At 42.5% G+C, this 22,744-nt stretch overlaps 1 protein-coding gene across 4 annotated transcripts in view; it reads right to left on the bottom strand.

The window, feature by feature from the left end:
* PRDM16 (PR/SET domain 16) overlaps positions 1-22,744 on the bottom strand; it is a 294,011-nt gene that overhangs the window by 125,225 nt on the left and 146,042 nt on the right. For all 4 annotated transcript variants that reach the window (XM_062012812.1, XM_062012813.1, XM_062012815.1 and 1 more), the window contains exon 3: positions 6,609-6,659. In XM_062012812.1, the coding sequence (XP_061868796.1) occupies positions 6,609-6,659 (51 nt within the window). The remainder of the gene's footprint in view (positions 1-6,608; positions 6,660-22,744) is intronic.

Here is a 22,744-nt window from a genome sequence, read left to right as displayed (position 1 = left end):
AAGCAGAGCGAGCGAGCTCTGGGAGCTGGGACATGTGGGCTTTGGGCTTCTTAGGAAGCACCTAGCTCGAAAAAAGTTTATGAATCTTACATTTGCAACCTTCTTTAGCATAACTGACTTAAGTCTTTATTCACACTGTTGTGCAGAACTGCTTGACCTTGCCAGCCAGGTGAGTCAGCCACCGCACGGCACCGGGACCGTCAGGCTGAGCCGGGGAACACGCTGCTCTGTCCCTGCTCATCCACACAGCAGAAGGCATTTACCAAAAAATGGAACAGAATTAATTCCTTGGCCAGCTACCTAATGAATTACCACTGCTGTCCTAATGAGATGAGGTTGCCCTGATGCTGAAACATGACTCTGGCACTATTAATTACTAGTGGAGTGGTTTGGGCTTTTTACCCCCTCAAGCAGACCGCTAGTCGGGCACAGGGGTTAAACAAGTTGGACTTGACTCTGCTACTCACACTTCCCATTCAGAGACACAGCAGATCCAAACCAATGTGAGTGGGCTGGTTTGTTTTATCAAGGGAATAGTCTCCTGCCTTCTCACTTCCAAAAAAGTGTAGCTGGTGATGTTATTAACTTGAGGCCACTATAAAGTCTGCATGTTTGTGTCTGAGATGCATTCTACAAAGACAAGGTGACCTCTCATAACTGTCTATACTTAAAGTCAAATGGACACTTTTATCTTCAGAGATACGTTCGAGGTGCATGTCACTGGGAACAATGTGTATAAATAGCTCAGAAATACGTTTTGGACCCTTCCCTCTCAGCTCCAGCAATTCACTCATTCAGGAAAATAAGACAGAGGCTTATAATTTAGCACCAAAAGAACAAACCAGTGTCCTTGCTCCTTGGTTTACACTGGTGGCTGTAGTGATTTAAGTATGAACTCACCCAGAGTGGAAGGAAAAGCAGCAACCTAATTTACAAAAGGCGTTCACACTGTCTCCATCCTTTGCATTAACTTGCCAGCAGAGAACTTGGTGCCTTGTCATGAACCACCCTACCCATCCATACCATGGGAACTGCTGGCACAGGAGACCTGTGCTGAGCCAGGCTCTTCACCTCTTGGGAGCTACAGCTGATGCAAATGTACTGGAGACGTGGAGAGAGCAAACTTCACCACTGCTAGTCTTCTTAACTTGGCCTGATTTATGGGTTCAAACCCTCCCGAGACCTCTTTATGGAATCATTTGTCATATAAACACACACACAGACACAAAATGCAACCGAGCCCAAATATCTGTACCACAACAATTAAATGTTCAGTGTTATTCCTGCAAAATAATTTAACCACCACTTTCTTCCACAACTCCTCTGTGCAAGCCTTACACCTTTTTTTACTTTACATGCTTCATTTCAGCAAAATCAAGGATGCAAACTTCTGAGAAGTACTTAGTTTCCATGGAAACCTAAGCTGACCGCAACATTATTGTTCTCAAGAGGGAACTGACTTTACTATATGTTCATTCACTGAATTAATGGACTCCTGGTTCTTTTATTAGCAGCTCTCTAACAATGGAAAGAGAGAAATGTTATAAGAAAGACTCTCAGACAACTGTCCACTCTTTTGTCCAGGGCTTATTGGAATGACGCAAGTCTATTCAAGAAAAGATTATAAAAATCAACTCAAAGCTGCCTCTGTTTGTGGCAGCTAAACATACCTTCATTTCATAAAGATACAACGTTTAAAACAAGCAAATTAAAGCTCTCTCTGAAGCAGTAACTGTAAGGCAGTGATCATGCTGAAACTGGACGATGATAACGATGATAACTGGGTATGGCTACACAATCTCACAGGGGCTGGCGAGGCAGATTAACCTCCCTCTGGTCACACTGCAGTGCTGTCTCCAAGCTCTCCATAGCTGGTACCTTTTGTAAGCTTTCTTTTAAGCTGAATTTAAGCACACAAATGCAGGTGATATTCTAGAAATAATTCAGCCAGCTTAATAGTGTAAATGAAGCAGGAAGAGCCCCACTAATACTGGGGGGTTGATCCTTCAACGTACAGAACTGAAAGATGAAGAAATATCGCTGAAACTTGCATTTGCAAATCTTTGTGAACAGTTTTAGAGCACAGTTTTTTAGCTATAGATAATAAATACATTCATTAGATAGATTAAATACAGACACACAAATGCATTTTGTGCAAAGTGCTGCAAATCCAAGAACTTTAAACAGCTCCAGCGAAAATCACTCGGTCAGTCACATATAATATAATGACAGACTGTGCTCAGGCCTGAGGGTGTATGGCCCAGCTCGTAATTGCTCCACAAAAGACAGTTAACAGTTCCCTTGCTCTTCTCTAACTACCTTCCTGACTGCTTATTGAAGTCTGATTTCTTACTCCTCTGGGTCATCATTCATCAGCCCTACAGATCCCACTGGGAGAGCCCCACCAGACCTTTCCATATCCCTTGTTGCCAGAGGCCATTTCTGACGGCCCATGATATAGAAAATGTCTTCACAGCAATCCAGGGGGACAAACTATGGTTATAATACCCAAATAATCATTTTGCAAATTATCATAATTATCAATCAATCATCTTGTGTGAACAATGTGTTTCTGAAGTATCAGATGGTTCTTGTGACCTGTAGCGTTTTGTATATAATAATAAACCTAGAGAGATTTATGGCCCTATCTCACTTTGCATCTGCAATAACAAAACACTCATTGGCTTTTACTTTTGTTTTAGGAATAAAAGCTTTTCACCTACCCAGCTTTCTTGTTTACTACTTGATGCTTTTGGAGAGGTCAAGGTTTCTAACCTCACCCACATTTTTAAGAGTAAATTAAGATTTTTAAACATCTAAGCAGTTTAGGAGAATAAACTACTCATAGTTTATAGTGTCATCAGGATCATATTGCCAGCTTCTAGTATTTTGCAATGTAAGTATGGAAACAGCCAAAGTAGGGAGAAAACCTGGGTTTGTTTTCAGTTTCTGTTGTTGTGTTTTGTACAATACCAGATTGAATCCCACTCTTTTGAAGCTGATAGCATCTCCCGCTCCCTCTGTGCTACATTCTTGTTAATGGATAAATTCAAGCTCTCAAGAAAGTCAAAGAATAAATTTAAAGCCTTTTGCCAAATGCCTATCCTATTGGATTTTGATAAGACAGCTATTGAGCTTTAATAATGTCTTCTATCCTTTTTCAGCTGGCCCTTAACATGTCTCTTTATTTGTCCCTAAAGCCTCTTCAGAGATGCCTTTTTATTACAAGTCTCTCAGCTTGCTCTCAAGGGAGACAGGGTCGACAAGAGTGATAGATAGATAACTCTATAGATTATCTCCCACAGATGTTTTCTCTCCAGTAGCCCCTCCGGCTATTCCCTCTAAGTAAACAGAAACTAAATAGAGAGTCTACTGAAGAGAGAAGTCCCTGAGGTCTCTTGTCACCACAGTCAGAAAAACAGCCCATCCAGAGGAGGTTGGCCAGGAGCTCTACACACAGAGCCTCCTTCAATGTGATTCTCAAAGCATCATCCAAAGTGACTTTTAGAGGAGAGATAAATACACCTGGCATTGATCCTTGGGAAAAGGGGGAAAAAAAGTCTTGTAATGGACACTGGCCTTGTTCCTGCTGGAGGAAGTCTAAATCCTTCATCTCCCTCCCAAAGTTAAATCAAAATGACAATGAAGATAAATGGTAAGAAGCCATTTTTTCAATGTATTCAATGCAGGGGAGAAGGTTAGAAAACTCAGAATGAGAGAACACGTGAGCTGCTCTCTAAGCAAAATAAACAGACTGTAGGAAGACTGCTTGGAAAAAAAGACATTTGGGAATATGGGACAATAGAGCCACAGGTATAACTTCAGTATCTGTGCACATCTCTGAATGTATGCATTCAGTTCACCAGAAAAAGGAAATCTCCTGCTTCAGCATTACTGTCACATCATCATTTAAAGCGAAACAAACGGGACGAGGAGATGATGTGTATTTATGCCAATTGAGTAGACAAGAAAACCTGTTAGGAGTACACCACGTTTTAGGCTCTGGCACAGCACACATGGAATAACCACCCTGGATATCTGTCCTTTCACAAGATTGCTGGGAATCTTAATTCTTGTGAGACAACCACTAACAAACCAACCAGCTCTCTGGTGTTAGTGATCCCAGCAGAAAGAACAGTAACACCAACTGAAAAATGCTGGACACAGCAGGAAAATACTCGTCCTTTTGCTCCTGGCCAAAGGAAGGTCTGCTTTATTACCCAGGGTAACAGCCTCTGCCACGCTGCAGCTCCAGACTTTCCACTGCCTTTTCCTTTATGAAAAGTTACATAAGAAAGCTTTTTTTCCTGGCAGCCTCATGCCAGAAATAACACTGGGGTCAATTTTTAAGCCAAGACTGCTTTCTCTGCATCTTCTTGTACCACTCACTGCTATCACACTTCCCTCCCCTCCGCTGATTTTTACTGTTTACAGATTTTCTCTGCATTCTAGAGATTTCTTTTCTCTCTAGTCCTTGCTGCTACCCTTCTGAACCTGTGACAGTCAACTGACCCACTGAAAATTACGGTCCCTCTGTTTGGCTGTGGCTTCCTTTTCGCCTACTTTGAATCAGCCCACCCACTACAGTTACATTTGTCTTCAGTCACCTTCTCACCACCAAACTATCTCTGAAGGAATAGGAATAAATTGAAGTCAAATCTCAACTATTGTGTCTTCATGGATATGACAACGGAATGATTTAGTGAAGCTGGAAATCTTCTCCCAGGAGGGTTTTGTACCACTGGAGCAAAATGCTAGAGCACTACTTACACACAATTTAACATACTACGAAAATTGTACAGAATCATCTCTCATTCTTGATTTTTCATTTTCTTCTGACTGAAAAGCTGTCTAGCAGTAGTCTTTTCACAAGCCATAAAGTTTAGACTTGAACTCTTTACCTTACTGCTTTGACCTTTTTTACCCTAGCTGTAAAACCCTACTGCCCATCCTTCAATAAATTTATCACCTCATAAACTCCCACTAGTGCTTCTCCACAATGCATTTAAAAGACAGAAGTGGAAAGCCACTCCTTTCCCCTTGTCAAATATCATAACTGTCCAGTTTTATACCTGCTGTACAGGAAAATATTTAAGGACATAGTATTTTTCAAAGACCTATAGTTGTTGCAGCATTCTCCTTTGAAATAAAAGTGATGAAGTTTAAATACAAACCCCCCATGCATGGAACATATAAAGCTGCCAGTCTAATGTCTGCTTCTACCCTCACTTCATACAAAGCCTGCTCTCTTTAGGGTAGATTCTGTAAGGTAGGGATGCAGAATTTTTCTGTGATGTTGTAATTAAAGACTGAGAAAGACATAGCTGAGCAGTCGTGAGCCATGGAGAATTTACTTCATCCTTGTGATAAGTGCTTTGTGATAATAAGAAGCTGCCACCTTGTCACCATGTCTGTTCAGACAAAAGGATCCCACAGAGGCAGAGACAAACACCAAATGAGTTATGGAGATGAACAAGGTAAAAAGTTCAGCAGTATTGCGATAGGTCCTCCACAAGGTCATTGGATGGTCAAAGGATGTTTCATATTGGTAGTCTGGCTTTCTGAAAGAAAAGCTTCTTTTTCTCAACATGGCAAGAATAGAGCAGGACCTACAGGACATGTGTCTAAATATCTTTTCCCAAACTAACTTTGGAGCCTGACAAGTATTATATTTCACTTTGTTTGGCAGAGTGAAACAAGTGTTTCCTTTTAGCTTTGGGAGTTAAGCAGCACTGAAGCTCACCTAAATGGATGAGTAAAAAAGGCAGTTGTAGCAAGTTCCAATTGAAAACATTTTCCACTTTCTAAAACTCGTATTTTGCAAATAGGACTGTGAATACCCACCGTAAGACAATTGCACATGAAAAGAATCACAGCTAGCTCATTATTTCAGCAAGCACACACTAACTCTGGACATCTAGAGAGGTTATAATCAAGTATGACTTGTAACACTTTACTTCAGTAAAGCTGTTAACCAATAGATAGCCATGGAAAGAATGGCATTTTAGTGTTACTGAGAATAACCCCAACCAAAATAGCAGACAGGCTACTGAAGTCTGTAGTGTGGAGGCTGCCTCACAGCTACTATGAATAAATTTATACAGCTGGGCTGTATTTGGAACACATTTTTCTCTGGTCAGTATTGCAGTTTACGCATCACAACGTGATGAAAAGCACCAATAATGCCTCACAGGGGTTAGATTTTATCCTTTCCTGTATGTCCTCTTTTCCCTTGGACATCCCATGAGCCACATTTACCTGGTGAAGTGACCTCTGAAAATTTAGCACTTTCTAACAAAGGACCAACATTTTCTTTTACTGTAAAAGAGGTAAATGAGGTTTTGCAGTTTGGACTGGTGACAGTTTGTGTTGTCTCTGAATCAAGGAATCCTTCCAATTATTATTTTCTTTTTCACAACCAGACAGAAAAGGATGCCAACAGAACCACAACACTGAATCCAAAAAAGCAACAGCAAAGATTGGCAAACTTTTACAACATTATGGCAACACACACCTGTGTTCAAAAGTAGGAAGAGATAAAAGGTGTCGCGTTGTATTGCAAAGCCAGACAGTAAAAACAACTTGCATAAGATTGATCCATGTCCTACCTTTTTGATGTTGCCCTCTTGGGAGGTCACCTCAGCATCAGTCAGTATTTGCTACAAAAAAAAACAAACAGAAAAAATCCCTGATAAGAAGGTTATATTAAAATAATCATCATAACAACAACAATAATGATGGACAAAATTCAAGCATTTTAGAAGCTGGATGGAAGGTTTATACCAGAGCTACTGCTCTATTCTCTCACACATTTGAAGGTTTTCTGCAGCTTCTGTACATAATTTCTTTGGAGTTGGCTGATGAGATCGTGTGTTTCCTTCTCTCGTGGCGGGTGATGTAGAACATGGGCACTGAGAGGATGGAGACCTGTGGGCTGCTCAAAAGCCAGGCCCTCCGGGGTGGGTGACCAAAGCCAGTGCCACGGATCGCCCTGCCAGCAGGCCAAGCCAGAGGAACGGTGACAGGGGCACAGCGGCAGGGCAGGCCTGATGATCTGTGCCACACTGGAGCATCTTTCACCTCACAAACATGAATGCCCTCTCTTCCTGTAGCCAGGTGCTCAGCCAAGGACCTCACAGCACACCAGCAGCTGCATCCCAGCAGCAGGGACTGACTGGCATCAGGACACGGGATGCTTCAGACCCTCAGCGCTTCCAGCAGCTGCTCAGGAAGCTCTTTAATCCCTCCCCCAATAGAGGTGGGGTGACACAAGTCATTAAAATGCTGCTGTGTTCTACCTCAGATTAGATCTAGGTCAGCAGGCATTCAGGGAGGTCAAGTACCTAAACTTTATATCATGCTGAATAGCCCCAACAGCATAAACACACTGCACAAGGCCTTGATCGAGCGGCCAGACTCCGGGTAGTTAAGGAGTTCCACTGACCTCAGTGGGGATCTCAGATGTCTGAGGTTAAACATACACTCAAGTGCTAGGGTGGGATCGAGGTACTCAGGACTTCCAGGCAATGTATTTTGGCTACCAGAGAAGAGCAGAAGAAAGCTCCGAGGACAGAGATCAAAATGCAAGGAATCCCAAGATAAAATGGGAATGGCTGTACGTTGCAAAGAAACCTTACTTAAAAACGTCCAAGGAGGCTGTGTTGCATGTCAGCAGCTGAGGATTTGGCACAAAGTCTGACCATGCCCAGCTGAGATCAACCCATTTACAAATTTCTAACATGTTGGCAAATATCTCCCCGCTCAGCTGTAATAACAACGGGTCATGTTTTAAACAGCAAGAATCCCAAACCATTCTGTATTTTACAACAGCTCTAATAGACACTGAAACTGCGGTTAAGAAAGTAGCTGAAAGCAAATAGGATCAAGAGATGAATACCAGAGCAATAGCAATCTGTGTGCTCCTGCACTTGTGTGTGCACATACACGTGCTGAAACCTCCCCCTGAAACACTCAAACACCGACCCCATGTCACCAGGCTGCTCGGGAACTGCTGACTGCTCAGAGCACTCCCGACTCACCAGAGACCCTCCAAAGCCTTTTGAGAATTAGGTCATGAAACTTTCAGAGCTGTAATATAAACATACCTATGCTAAACGACTTTAAAGCCTTCGTGGAACACCGCTGCTTCCAAATGAAGACACTTAACTGTAATTATTATATGCAAAAAGATCTTTGAGTACAAGGGGCTGTGTGTGCATTCAGAGTGCAAAATCCACTCCTTCAGCAGGACCATAAATGTAGGGAGGGAAAAAATTAAAATGAAGTGCAAATTGGGCTGTGGTGTAGTCCTGTATAAACAGGCTTAAGAGTCAGGAATTCCTGAGTCTGAATCTAAACGCCAACACAAGCTTCCTTTTGTTGGTTTGGATAGATTTGTGTCGAAGGGGCAAGTTCTCAAGTTGTATTTTTTTCCCTTCAATTCATTGGTAGATCCCAAATTTCAGAATTCTTAGAGAACAGAATTTCTGTAAAAAGTATTTCACACACATTCAGAAATGGCATTTCTCCAGGAAAGCATCAGTGCCTGTTTGCCTGCCTGTTTGTTCAGAATACTTCAAAACAGCTGCCTTGTGACACAGTGACACTTCTATTACAGAACTTCTGGGGAAACAACATCTAATTTCACAAAGCATTTTAGTTTGGATTGAACCATCTCCACACTCAAACTATCTGAATATTTACATGTGGGAAAAGATATTTTAGTGGCAGTGGGAGATCAGGAACACTTTTTAGATGGTATTTTCCACCTTTCCTTACATTGGACTTCAAAAACGGAAGATGACCATGTCCAAAATGCAACAGTACAGGGCTAAGTTCTGCCAGAGACTTTCTGCATTAGATTGGACATGGCCCATAACCTGAATGTGTCTGAATTTCCTGTCTGCCCATGCCAGCAGAACAGGCTGACAGTGAGGAGCTGGAATAGTTTTGCTGTTTGGCAGGGTGGGGAGTGTATTGTGTGTGGTAAGGGGCAGAGGACAGAACCCAATACCTCCCGTTGCCAAACCACTTCCAGGCCTCTGACAGAGCCTTCAGAAACCTTCCTGGTTGTGGAGAACATTTCTAAATTCTTCTTCTGCATTCCCAGTTTGGAATGAAAAGGCAATGCCTTTCTAGAGGATGTCAATCCAAGTCAGGTCAGGCAGGCTGGCACGCTGAAGGCTCTGAGGGGCAAAGCCAGCCCTGCTGCAAAAGCAGAACCTGCTGACTGCAATGCTGTGATGTGAATAGCACCTCCTAATTAAATGAGAAAGGGAGAAAGAGGGAAAGTAAGGACCAGATGTGATGTTTATTAGTAAGAATAACAAAAGATACTTTGAAAATCTACTCATTGGGTAATTTTAGCTCAGGCTGGATTTCATCTTACGCCAATGCCCTAAGACTAAATATAGTGCTTGACGTGTACAGTGGGCTGCACTTTCACACTTAACACAGATGTTCCTAAATGTACTCAAAATTTACACCATATGCTTTTTCTATCAACTGATATGTTGATTTTAGCCAGAAGAAAGACAACATGTCAGAGGCAGCCACGTCAGAGGGGCTGTGTTGTTTGGAGTCTGGATGGAGGTGTATCTCCTGCGACTGCTGATGAACTCCCCTGCGTTTCATTTCCTGGACTGGGTGAACTGGTGGCACAGAATCCTCACTCAGTTACATTAGATGGGGATGTGCTATAATTTTTGCAAAGCCCCCTGAATGTATACTAAACATGTCAAGCAACACCATGTGATTCTTTTTGAAAAACAGTTTACAAGCTGGCATTCTCCAGCTGCAGTTAACCCTAATTTGATTACATTACTGAGACAGATCACAATGAGCTTATGTAAATAGTAACGTTATCCATTCATTCCCTGAGCTCAGATAAACTGTCACTTCAAAAAAAAAATCAAAAACCCCTCCAAAACTTAAAGAGGCATGTCCTGATGCATTCAGAAAACTCCTAGAGCCAAAGACGACAGACCAGAACCTACTCCTCTTGGATCACTGTGAATCCTGGTTTTTACAAGTATTTCCACATCTGCTCTGAGCTGGAAACAAAAGTGAATGCCCAGTGATTCTACAGAAGCTGGTATGCAGACAACAGCAGTTCTTTCAGCAGCTTGTTCTTCATTATCACCTGATTCTTTCATGTCCTGAGAGCACTGGCTCCAGCCCTACCAGGTATTAAGTGAGTAGTATCAGTGAAATGAATAGAAACAGAAACATCTGCATACACAAGCACTTTTCTGGAGGGAGGCCAGAAGCACAAAGCACCTTGTGGGACAAACTCCTCTCGGGCATCAGGACATTCCCACCTCCATTCAGATGCCTTGCTCCGTGCTGCAGCAGCTCAGCCGCACAGAACTGCCCGTGCTCAGGCCACCCTCCTCGCAGAGCTCTGGCAGAGGCTGGAGCCGGGATACGGGGGCTGGTATGAAACAATGGATCTTCTTTTCAACTCTGCAAGTACATGTTGGCTCACTTGGCTCTAACACGTACAGAGATCCCTTACAACTTCATGCCTGTCTCTATCTGGATTTGGCAAATATCACAGTAACAATCTCCCTCTCTAGTGCCCAAGGACAGTTCTACAAAAAGAAGCCCATGAAGTATTTTTCATTGTTACTATTTGCTGAGACATGAAAAGCCATTACTCATTATATTGACAAATGCTGCAGCAGTAAGGAGCTAATCAACTCTGTCCTTAACAGCTCTGTAGCTTGCAAACAGCAAATGCACAAATAGGAAAGGGTTGGTTTGTTTGTTAACAATTTGCCAGTTCTCAGGTGAAACCAAAAAGCTGATTTGTGCAAAAGGTAACACTGTCACACAACAGCTGCTGCTTTTCTAGTTCCTCCATGAAGTTTGGCTTTATATATAAAACCCTGCTTACTAAAAACTCACTGCTACTTTGCAGCAGCTCCTTCCACAGTCATTACCCTGGATACCACAGAACTTCAGCACACAGAACCAATACAATATGCAAAACATTCAACAGTAAATTCTGTAAGCTTGGAACTCTCTGTGGAAGAAGAAAAACGTCTACTTGAAAAAGCTATACATTGAGGTCCCAGACTGAGCTGCCTGAAGTTCTAAGCTAAATCAGTGGCAAGATTCTCAACCTTTTGCCCTCACTATCAGACTGTGGAGCCTCCCAACTGAATACACAAGAATAATTAATAACCTGATCTGTTATCACCAAAGCTATCAAGCCCAAAATACAAACGGAACCATCAGTTCTCTTCCCTGCATGAATGTTATATGGGTGGCCAAATAATGCTTCGAGATGCAACAGCTTCTGCAAAAAGCATTCAGGGTGTTAAGCCAGTTCATTATGTTATTTGAGTACTGGCAGGGAACGAGCTGGTTTAACATGAATTTTAATCCAGATGCCTTCTGTGTAAGCATTTGCACCTGGAGTCTGCATAGCTGGTTTTACCTTCCAGCAGAGAGAGACCCTTCACCTGAGCTTCCCAGGCTCCTCAAACACTGTCAGGACTAACGTCCATTTCTGATATTTGATGCTTTTGGCTTTATAAAAACACCAGTCAGCTAGGAAAGCCTTGCCCAGGGATGCCTTTACAATGATCATCCCAAGAGCCCCAAAGGTGAACCTATGGAAAAGGTCAGAAGCTCTACATGCTGAAATAGGCCAAAAGAGTTGATTAAAAAGCACATACAAGATTAACTCTGTTGGTAACAGACCTCAAAGGAATGTGGGTTCACAAGGACAGAAGAACCACATGAGCACGTTGTTAAAGAAGATATCTATAAAATACACACAATCCTCATCTGAGATCACCAAGTTTACATGGTGTTTCTTTCCTGACATTTGAGTTCTGATGGGAACTGTCCCATCACTGCACAAACTGCAAGATTAAGCCTGTTCAAAGCCTTCCACCTCCTCTGCAGTTCAGAGTGAGCAGGATGAGCAAGACAAGGTTTTGAAAAGGATGAATCGAGGGCACAGCTCACCCTGGTGACGACGGTAAGCACCTCCTTAAACTGCATTCAGGAGCTGGAACAGCCCTTTAAAACTCACCAGCTAACCACCCTACAATAGCTAAGCCACACAGATGATGTTCTCCCACAGTAAAGCCAGAGGGAGAAGGAAGCCACAGAAAGCCATTTCAGCACTTCAGCATTTGTGGCATTAGATGTATTTTTTAAATGAGGGGATTTTATGTTGTTTTCTGGCCAACAATTTACAAAGGTTTACATTTTCTATAGTAAGTAAATCTGTGAAGCAGCATTGAGGAAACTTTCAATATCCTGCCTTGGGAATTTGAAATGAATGTGCCCAGAATTAAGAGGAAAGGAGGGAAAGCTCTTTTCTGTGAGGAGGAACTTCCTTTCCTGGCTGGCGAGTGAAGGAGGATGAACAGTCCTACCCTGACTGGCGAGAAACAAGCCAAGGGCCGAAAAGAATACAAAGAATAAACCAACTATTCACTGCTAAGGGCAACCCCTGCACAATTGGAAACACTGTAGAGCAGACAAACTGTGGTTTGTGGACCAGTAACAGCCTGCAAAGCCGTGGCATGCACTCCACAAGCCACTTCATAACCACTTACTTTTCAGCTGAAAATCTGAACAAGAAAGGTGGTCCAAGGCTGCGTGAAAAATGGTCACAATTAGGAGGGATCATGGCCCAAAATTTCCGGTGACTTGCCACAGGGAACACTTCTACACTTGCTCATGCTTCCTGTCCTGGATGGCTTCAGGGAGGAATCTTTCCTGTTTGCCAGCTTCCAGGAGAACAAAACGCAGTTTACAGAGGTCCTGCTCTGGCAGGGGGTTGCACTGGATGATCTTTCAAGGTCCCTCCCAACCCTTAAGATTCTGTGGTTCTGTGAATCGTTACAGGTTATTGCAGAGGGTGTTCAAATGAAAGGAACATCCGAAGTCATCTGTCAGTAGGAAACAGCACCTTCTTATCACACCAAACAAATTCCTGTGCATCCAGAAAGGTGTGGGAAAATGTCAGGGGGAGTTAATGTCAAACTGAACCAATGTCAAACATTAAGAATAGGTTTAAGAACAAAGACTGCAAGAAGGAAAATAAACGTGCAATTTACACACGTGGTATCACAACTTCTGTGCTGCTTTGTGAAGACGTAACTGCTCCACGACATTGTGACCAAGTTCAACTGCAAACAGCAGGAAGTTAAACAGAACCTAATGGAGAGCATTTGTAAGAACTTCAATAAGCTGAAGACTTGAGACTTTCGGCCAAGACAAATAAGAGAGGGTACTGATTAGTAAATGTCACTGTGTCTGTTGCCAAGCACTCAGGGGCTGGTGATAGCAGAGCATTAAATATAATCTCACAGTCTTCAGGGGCTCTTTGATTTTATATTGCATTCTTATCGGGTTCTTAAAGTCCAGCGCTAATGAGCACGAGAAATGCACTTCATAGCTTGGCTAAAGCAAAGGTATTTCATTCATTACAGGTGTTCCCTGGATCCAAGTCAGAGATGCAGACTTGCCCCATCTAACTTCTCTCTAGTCTTTTTGCCATTTCTGCAATCCAACATCACCTTTAGCAACCATCTATTTACTATTCCTCTGAAGAAAACTGGGTTGACTGACTACAGAGAATGAGATCTTCAGGGACCTTGGAGCAGAAACACATAGTAATTCACATAGTAAGTGCACAGCCAGGACATCTCCCTTTTACAACATACAGAGGTTCTGGAAAGAAGAATAAGTCCTATTTAATAATGAGGCTGAAAATCTTTTGTCTAGTATTTTGCTCACTTCTTTAAACACCTCCCAGAAAAGAAATATGTCACAGTACACAAGGGGGGAAAAAGCTTAAATTAATCATGATTTTCTTTTTAAAACACCCTCCCAAACAGCACCTGGGACTCTGTTTTTCCTGAAGACAAACTATAAAACTGGATTCTGGAAAGAGGAAAGGGACACTTCTCTCTGTATCTAACACTGAGCAGTGTGTACAGTCTAAGCATTAGATCAGAAGTTTGAAGTATTTAATTGTATCTGGATTTACTCAGTTTGTTCATCTTCAGACCTGGGAACGTGCCTAGCAGGCCTTTCTGCTCAACAAAACACAAGATCTTCTGACAGCAAGGTGCTTCTGAACTGCAAACCAGCTACATCTTCACTCTAACCACAGAGAAAACAGCAGTGGAATGGAAGCCTCGGGTCATCAACTCTAAATCTTATCTGCCACAGAGCCACCTAACACAATCACTTAATGTATCTACAGCTATTTATAATCTCAGCAAAAAATCATCTTGAAGAGTGAAGTGCAATGTTTTGGTTAACAGATAAAGCTCTGCTGTTGGCAGCACTGTAAATGGATTGCATGGGTAGCTTTGCTCGTATATGATCCCTCTGTCTTTTGTTCTTGACCCTTTTTAGTTATAAAAATGACCTTGATATTGACAGGATATTATAAATGAACTTCCTCTGTACTTCAGATATTGATAACCTGTTTGTTAAGATGATCGGTAATAATCATAAGTAAATAAAGAGAGATCATACATCTTCTTGTAATGGCAATGCTGACATGCACTGACGTATGGAGACCTCTGGGCTTCAGCTGCAGAGCACATACTTCATATATTAAATTGCAGCTCTTCTATCCAGAACACATGTTGACATACAAATCTATACAGGGCAATGCACTCAAATCCGAGTATCTAATGATACCTATTCAGGATACCTTAGCAAATACCTTCAAAGGGAAGAAGTGAGTTGAAATGGATTCAGCAAACATACCAGCTAGTCCCTAGAATAATTCACTATTGGAACATCAGCCATTTATGCCTGTGAGGTTCATGTACAAGTAAGCAACTAACATGCCTCATTCCTGGTACCACTGGGGTGGTATTCATTGCCAATGCCCTTGGCAAGACGTTCTGAAACTCCCTGTCCTTCTCCCGTCACTGGCAGAAGTTAAGTACCTTCAAACTCACACGGCAACATCAACGCTCTTCCTCATTTCTTACAAAGCTCCTTCATCAGAGACAAAGTCTTGCCATTGATACTGAAACTGACTGGCACCAACACAGTAGGAAACAAGAAGGTCTCAGCACTTCAGTCTCTCCATGCACACAGTTGCCAAAGAGAAGGATGAGGATCAGATGTACCAGGGGAAAAGATTTTCTTCTTCAAGGCTCCAGACAGGGAGCAGGGCCAGCTGGCTTTGGCTTCTCTCATCACCTATGCTCAACGCTGCAGCCTCCATCCTTATTTACATGTAATAATTACACAGTTAAGAATTTGAGAAGGAACAGAGAAAAATGACCTCATTTCATTCTCTTCCTCACAGCCTGAAAATACACTGATAAGAATTATAAATTGTTTTACCACATTAAAGAGTATCTAACGGATACATTTTTTCATAGGCAGGTTTCCCTGGCTTCGTTCTAAAGCCAAGTCTTTTCTCTGCCCAAGTAACACACAACTTTGCTGAGCTCACCGAGTGTTCTAGTTCCCCACATGCATGCATGTCAAATCACAAGCACAAACATAAAAGCTACCTTGCAATTCACTGCATACAGAATTTGCCAAGACTCCAGCTCAATAAATGCAGCTATATCTAGAGCTTATCCTCAGCTCCATCAAAGTAACGGCCGTCAGTGTAACCACAGTGGTGCATCAAAGCTGAATAGCTAAGCTGTGACTTGGACATTTTTGATCATTAATCACTCTTGAAGGAAAATAAAGCCAACATGCAACATTCCCACCACTTTCAAAAGTCTGGAGTGGGAAATGCACTGTCTCATTTAGCAGCTTAGTTTTAGCTGCTCGTACTGTGAAAGGAAGGACTGGAAACAGCAGCCTTCCTAATAGCTGGTACTGTCCAGGGGGAGTGTAGGCTGTCTGGGAATGTATCCCTGCCTGGCACTCAGACAGAAGGGATGGGATATGTCAATTTGATACCCATCAGCAGGATAACCCAACTGTCACTTTAACATGACAAGGTCATAGTCAGTCAGTGTTGATGCAGTAAGAAAAATGGCCCATTAGAGCCTGAGAAGAACTGAAAAGAAACATAAGGCTGATTATCAGAGGTTTGAGTCCTATTTATTTTAGTGGAAGATGCAGACACTCAGCACTCCTTCGCAGGGATGACCTTTTTGGAAAGAAAAACAAGAAGCTGGTGACCAGCAGAGCCCCTGTGAGTGCTGCCACAGACAGATGGGAGGAAGTTTACGTCACTTGACTCTCATTTCGTTTTGCAAAATTAGTCTCTGATAAACCAAAGACACGAAGAACCTTGTGTGGGCTCCAAACAGGGGGGGAATTTTCTGTACTAGCGTGTTCTTTGGTGGCACGATCTGTGTTAATACAGGGAACAGTTTCTGCTATTGTACATGCCACTCTTGCCACTTGCCCTTAAGACACACTGCCACTCTAAAATGAAGAAGTACTTCTGAGGTGGTAAGCTAACTTGGAGAGGAATTCCCTGTAGGAACGTTCTGTGCAAGGAAAAAGAACAACAGAGGGACAGAAAAGGGCACTTTATCTTCCTTTGTTCAGAAGTAACACTAAGCAAATGATACTCTCTATAAAGAAAAGTTAACAGTGAATTACACCGTGGGCTAACCCCAGCCATGGGCACAATCAGCTGCTTATTTAAAAAGCACACGGTGTTGTTTTATCTGAATTGATAGGGGGTGCCAGGTGAGCTCCCTTTTAAGAGCTGTAGAAACAATCTCAGACTGAACTGGATAATATTATGCTTGGAATTATAATATTGTGTTTGGAATAGGTCAATATTTTATTTCATCAGCCAGACAGAGAGTGGGTGGCAATTCAAATGCATTTTCTTGAGACAGGAATTCAGGGAGTCCAAATAGAAATCAGTTTCTGTTTTTCTCTTGGGCTACTGATGTCTTCCCCAGGATGGGATCTGTGTCGAGTGTTCAAGGGCACGCTGTAACAGGGTTGGGTACAGCTCCAGTGCTTCTTTGGAGGCAATGCCATTTTGAGCATCTCTGGCTTCACCCTGTGTCTGGTTTGCAGATCAGCTACGGTTCAGGAATTGACAAATCACAGAACTGCAGGCTAAAAATCCCTAAAACCTAAAATAATCTTTACTCTTTAGAGCATCTATATAAACAATAAACATGAATCCTTTTGCCTGAAGACCAGGACCAGCAACTGACCGTTGGCACAAGTGCCACAGCACGTGAGACGAGATTCAGGGCCAAACTGTACTGAACGCTTTGTGCTCTACTCTTACAGTAAATGGCAACCAGATATCTTTGTTGTCTATGTTCCTCAACTTAGATTTTGCTTTCCTCCAAACTCAACAGTTCCACACTGAGTCTCTTTCCAGAGGGCATAAATCATTCTGCCCTTGAACCCTCTTCTGCCCCGAGTGTGATGTGGAACACCGCTCCGGCAGTTTTCCGGGGCAATGGCATCCTCCCATCTGTTTATATAACAATCCTCTTTTCAATATTACTTGAAAGAACGTGTTCTTTACACATTCTCACATTATATCTGCTTTTCCAGACAGCTGTTGAACTCACAGCAGAGACTTTTGGGCACTGGGGCCAGGGGGGAAGTTGTTTTGCTTTTAAAGTACATTCAATAACAAAGCAATGGGATATGTGAAAACTGAGGTGGACAGTGATACACCAGAACACAGCTTCAAAGTCTCACAAACCACAAAACCCATGGTGTATTTTCTGCAGTGATTTGATGCACTTCTGACTATCAAAAAGCTCCTTCTCAATGTGAGGTTACAATCTTTTAATTTGCTTCGCTGCATTCTTTTACCAGCTTTTCCAGATGAGCTGCCAGAGGTGTGAGGCCAACATACCCTCAACAGCAAGATCCCAGTGCCACAGAGAATCAAGAGCAGTGGCTGATTACTGAGAACATCACCAGCTACAACAGGCTACACTGCAAAAGAAAGCTGACTGCACACTGAGCCCCCAGAAAACTTACAGGGTTTGAAAACGTGACCTCTCCTCCTGCCACTCCCCGAGTCCATTCTGGATTTGGGCTGATTGCAAGTGATAGGATCCAGAAGTTAAGGTCTGTCTCTGTAACTACACCAGGAGATCCTGCAGCATGGCTGTAGAGGCATTCAGATCCCCTGGCACACAACTGGGATTCATCTGTCTGCCATCAGCACATGTGTACTGGAGCAAACAAGGTCTGCTCGTCCTCTGAGAACACCAGAAGCACCTACCTACCCCCTCCAGCAGGACCACTTCTGGCCTCTGAGACAGAAATGGGCTTTTATTGCCCATGACAGAGGCAAACTCTAACCTAGACAGAACACCAATTAAAAGAGCCAATGAATACCTAGAGAAATGAGCTTATAAATACAGTCAGCACTTTATTTCTTGAGGTCAGAGAACTTGACCATTACCCGTCTACTGGTGTTTCCTTGATTAGACATCTTCTCAGTGAAAAGACCTCACAGCCAGCCACTTCAAACAGACACCTGACAAAACGCTTCCCCCAGCTCTGACCACAACTTCAAGCAACGGCCGTAGCTGTCAGAGTGTTTGCTCAGGAAATTCTGCAATCTCTGCAGAAGACTTTCCTCAAGTAAGACAAAATGGCTCACAATTTGTTTAAGATCCTGTATATGATCCTTAGTAATTCCAGTTGTTTGCTATCAGAATGGATTTTTTGCTACCAAAGTGGATTCTACTTCTGGAGTTTCCTTCAGAACAGCACCAGGGGAAAAAACCCAAAACAAAGCAGGACATTTTTTGTAATGAAAAGTTTTGAGAAGCACACATTGCCCTTATTGTTATTAAACACTCCAAGTAAAGTTGTGAAGAAAATCCTGGGAGATTCAGCTCTTGAGTATGGATTAAAAGGAGGTTTTTATCTTGTGCCAAAAGGAACATTGAGGTTAGAAGATGGCTCCATACATGACCTTGCCAAATAGCATTTCTGTTTACATCTTAAAAACTACCACCAATAGATCACAGACAAAGAAATGTCCATAATGTATCCAGATGCTAGAAACAAAATGTATTTAAGCCACTGAGAGGGATTAATGCAGTAAAGCATTTTGTTAACTGCCAGACCAAAGTAAATAATCACTGAGTTCAGTTAAGAGATTCTATCCTACTCACCAAATAACCTGAATGTGCCATCCAGGAAACTGCTGCTTTCTGATATTAGTGTAACAGTAGTTTAACATTCCCATAAACTTGGTTCTTGTCTTCCTCAACACCCTGAACCTCTTGGGACTGAGAAAGTGAAAAGCAAGCCCTGCAAAAGCAACACAACTCCTTGGTGCTTGTGAGACTGAACCGCTGGGTCACCAGGGTCAACTGGTCTGGGTCTGACTTGAGGAAGGGAAGGATGAACCCATTACAAGAGGCTGTGGTGATCTCTCCCATTTGCCCATGGCTCGTGTCTGGATCAAGCTGGAACAGGAGGGTCCCAGCTGCTCTTCCTCCCAGCACAACACACAATGTGTGAACACTCAGACAGTTCCGTAAGCGACTTTGAGGCTCAGGATGAGCTTGTAGTGTCTTCAGTTTCTCAAAAGACACCTCCTCATCACATCCATCCATTACAGGCTTTAAAACACTAAACTAATGATTTCTGGTATTAGGATAAGCAATGGAATAAAGCAGAGAAGCATGAAAAACCCCCATGCTGTATTATATAATCACCTGTTTTGCTACAGCCAAAGCTGTCAACTTGACTGTAAATGTATAATTCACAATTGTACCTCCTCCTTCCCTAATTCAGGCTTGGAAGAACATTAAAATTATAACCAAAGCAATAATCTCACTGACATTTAGCTGGGACAGGAGCTCAAACTGATTGATCCCTCACTTTCAGAAGACTTACTTTTGTGCTCTCACTTTTGCCACAAGTGCAATGACAGTGGCCTGGTCTGACAGTCTACACAGATTCCACATTGTGTTTCCCTTTAAATAATCAAAAGTGAAAAACAGAACTTTACAGTAACCTACCCAGGCTGCTGCAGAAAGTACTAAGAGCTAAATTCATTCTTCTGAAAGTAAAAGCTATTTAAGCAAAGGTCCTCAAAACCAATTAGAACCAGTAAAATACCTGTTTCAACCAGGGCAGAGTAAGTGCATGATTCAAACTGACACAGACAACTTAATTTTTTGGAATAACTTATTCCACAACTCTAAGTTTTAAAAGTTTGGGGTTTTCACATTCTTGAAAGCCTTCCAGGACATGTCAGGAACAGCTGGACACAAGGCAACCCTGGCAGCCCAGGGCTTTCCCAACAAACTCCACAGATGCATCTAACTCTCAGTACCTGGGATGGTGCTCTGCAGGCACTCTGCATGGAAACAATCCTGCAGGTGAAAAGGAACATCCATCCTTTATCAGAAAGGAAGCACAAGAGAACATTTTCATCCCTCTTTTGCTCTCAGGGCCATCTGCTTGTACAACCAGTGCAACTTTTGCACTATTTTCTGCCTTTGAGGATGACCAGATGAGCAGAGACAATAAAATGTAACCAAAGAAGCAACAATCTGGGCTTACTTTTCATTTTCTCTTCTGCTTATAAGAAAAACAAGTGACATTCGGCAGAGGGAGATTTGGCCCTGTAGAACTGCTGTCCCAACTCACTTTAAAAATCACACGGAAAGCAGCATTTGCAACATCACCTCATGAGCCACAACAGCAGGATTCAGTGGTCTGCAGTTGAGTTATATGCATTTACTCTCACAGATTTTGCACAATCTGGTTCAATTACGAATTTAACTGCTTTTTTTTCCCAGAATATAAAATCCTTTTCCTTGCACCACATAATTGTGTTCCACGGCAGAACTGGCATTCATCACTGCCCTGCCGTCCCCTGGTCTGAAAGATAAAACATCCACAGGGTAATAAATGTCAAACTATGATTATTGATGCTTTCAATTAAATTGATTATCTATTTGAGGTGCATAGCATGGTGATTTATTGCTGCCTCTTTACGTTGCACTAGGTACAACGGCCTCCCTGAAATGGGAGCATTTTGAATGTTTCAATAGATTTTCTATTAAATCTGATTTCTCAAAAGTGGCTCAAAAGCCAGTGCTTGGTTACCTGAAACAGCACCAAATCCAGTCTGGCGTGTGCTACCTGTTCCCTGCTATCTTCTGGGAGTTAGGAAGCAGGAAAGGGAGAACTTTTCTGTAAGTGTTATTGGAAGGACAGAGGAGATCCTTGATTTACATCTCTCATTCCACAACTTTTATTTACAGGCTACATTAGACAAAAAGTGAGTGCAGTCCTGAGCTTTGTTGACTACTACCCACCTCAACAGAGAGATGAGATGACCTTCGACTTGTCACTGGCATTGTGTTTTTATTAGTTTCAGATAAGAGGAGCTATAAAATTCAAAGACATTTGCTCACCAATGATAATCAGCAGCTGCTTCACAAACAACGCTTTTGTTAGCTCGTGACACAGGCTGACCTTTATTTGATAATTTACTCGAAGAAATGCCTCATACGGATGGACAACCTCGGAGCAGCTTCTGCTGCTGCTGCTTCCCCAAAGCACAGTGCAGTTTGTGTCAGTCTGTTTCAAAAAGCTTAATCTGGCTCCAAAACACGTTATCATCTCAGCAAACTACGTGTGCTTTGTGAAATGCCGGAAACCAGCATGAGAAATCAAAATACCCTTCCCGTGATATTCCTGCTGGCTATGAAGAAAAAATGTGTAAAACTTATCTTCAAGCAGGTAGAGAATCTCAGTACCAAAGGCCACTGTTTGCACCTAGGAAAGAATAACCCCAGGTACCAGTACAGCATGGGGAGCTGCTGGAGAGAGTTCAGTGCAGGGTCACAAAGACGATGGAGTGGAGCATCCCTCTTGCGATGAAAGGCTGAGGCAGCTGGGGCTCTTTAGCTTGGAGAAGAGGAGACTGAGGGGTGACCTCATGAAAGTTTACAAATACATAAAGGGTGGCAATGGGCACAAGCTGGAACATGAGAGGTTCCAAAGAAACACAGCGAAAAACTTCTTCAGTGTGAGGGTGAGGAAGCCCTGGAAGGGGCTGCCCAGACGGGCTGTGGAGTCTCCTTCTCTGGAGACATTCAAATCCACCTGGATGAGTTCCTGTGTGACCTACTCTAGGTGGTCCTGCTATGGAAGGGGAATTGGATTAGATGATCTTTCAAGGTTCCTTCTAATCCTTAAGATTCTGTGATTCTGTGAAATAAATCAGTGCTGATAAACCATTGACTTCAAATTTGAGGTTGATTCTCCCCATCTGATATTTCCAAGTAACGGGGAAGGACCATGTCAGATAACCTTGTGACTGAACTCCTGATGTGACACTATGTCTGACCAAGCTTCCCACCATTTATTATCAGGAGCACCTAACAACAAAAGACTGAAGCCCAATTGTACTGGCTGATACACACAATACAAAGATGAGTCTGCCTAAAAGACCTTGCAAAATAAGTCAACACAATAGCTAAACAGTGACAACAGAAAAAGATAAGGATTACTATTCCAATTTACAGACAAGAAATTAGGTGATGTGCCCAAATCATACAGTGTCTGGCATTTAGAAATTGAGTTTCAAGCTCCTTAGACCTAATCTTAACAATAAGGCTGTCATTCCTCCTCAGATGCAAACACCTTTGACCCCAGTAAGCTCAGAATTATACACACATCAATTCAGACTTTGAAGCCTGGCTTATCTCTCAGTAGTGTAACTGTCCCCTCCACTGTAACTAACATAGGTATCTGAGTTCAAAAAAACAATCAGGGAAGAAAAAAGAAAAACAAAAATCCCTAC

This window comes from Colius striatus, chromosome 21, assembly GCF_028858725.1.
Source record: "Colius striatus isolate bColStr4 chromosome 21, bColStr4.1.hap1, whole genome shotgun sequence".
NCBI classification, from domain to species: domain Eukaryota; kingdom Metazoa; phylum Chordata; class Aves; order Coliiformes; family Coliidae; genus Colius; species Colius striatus.
The sequence above is the reverse complement of the archived record's forward strand: the minus strand, read 5'-3'. Positions and strand labels throughout refer to the sequence as shown.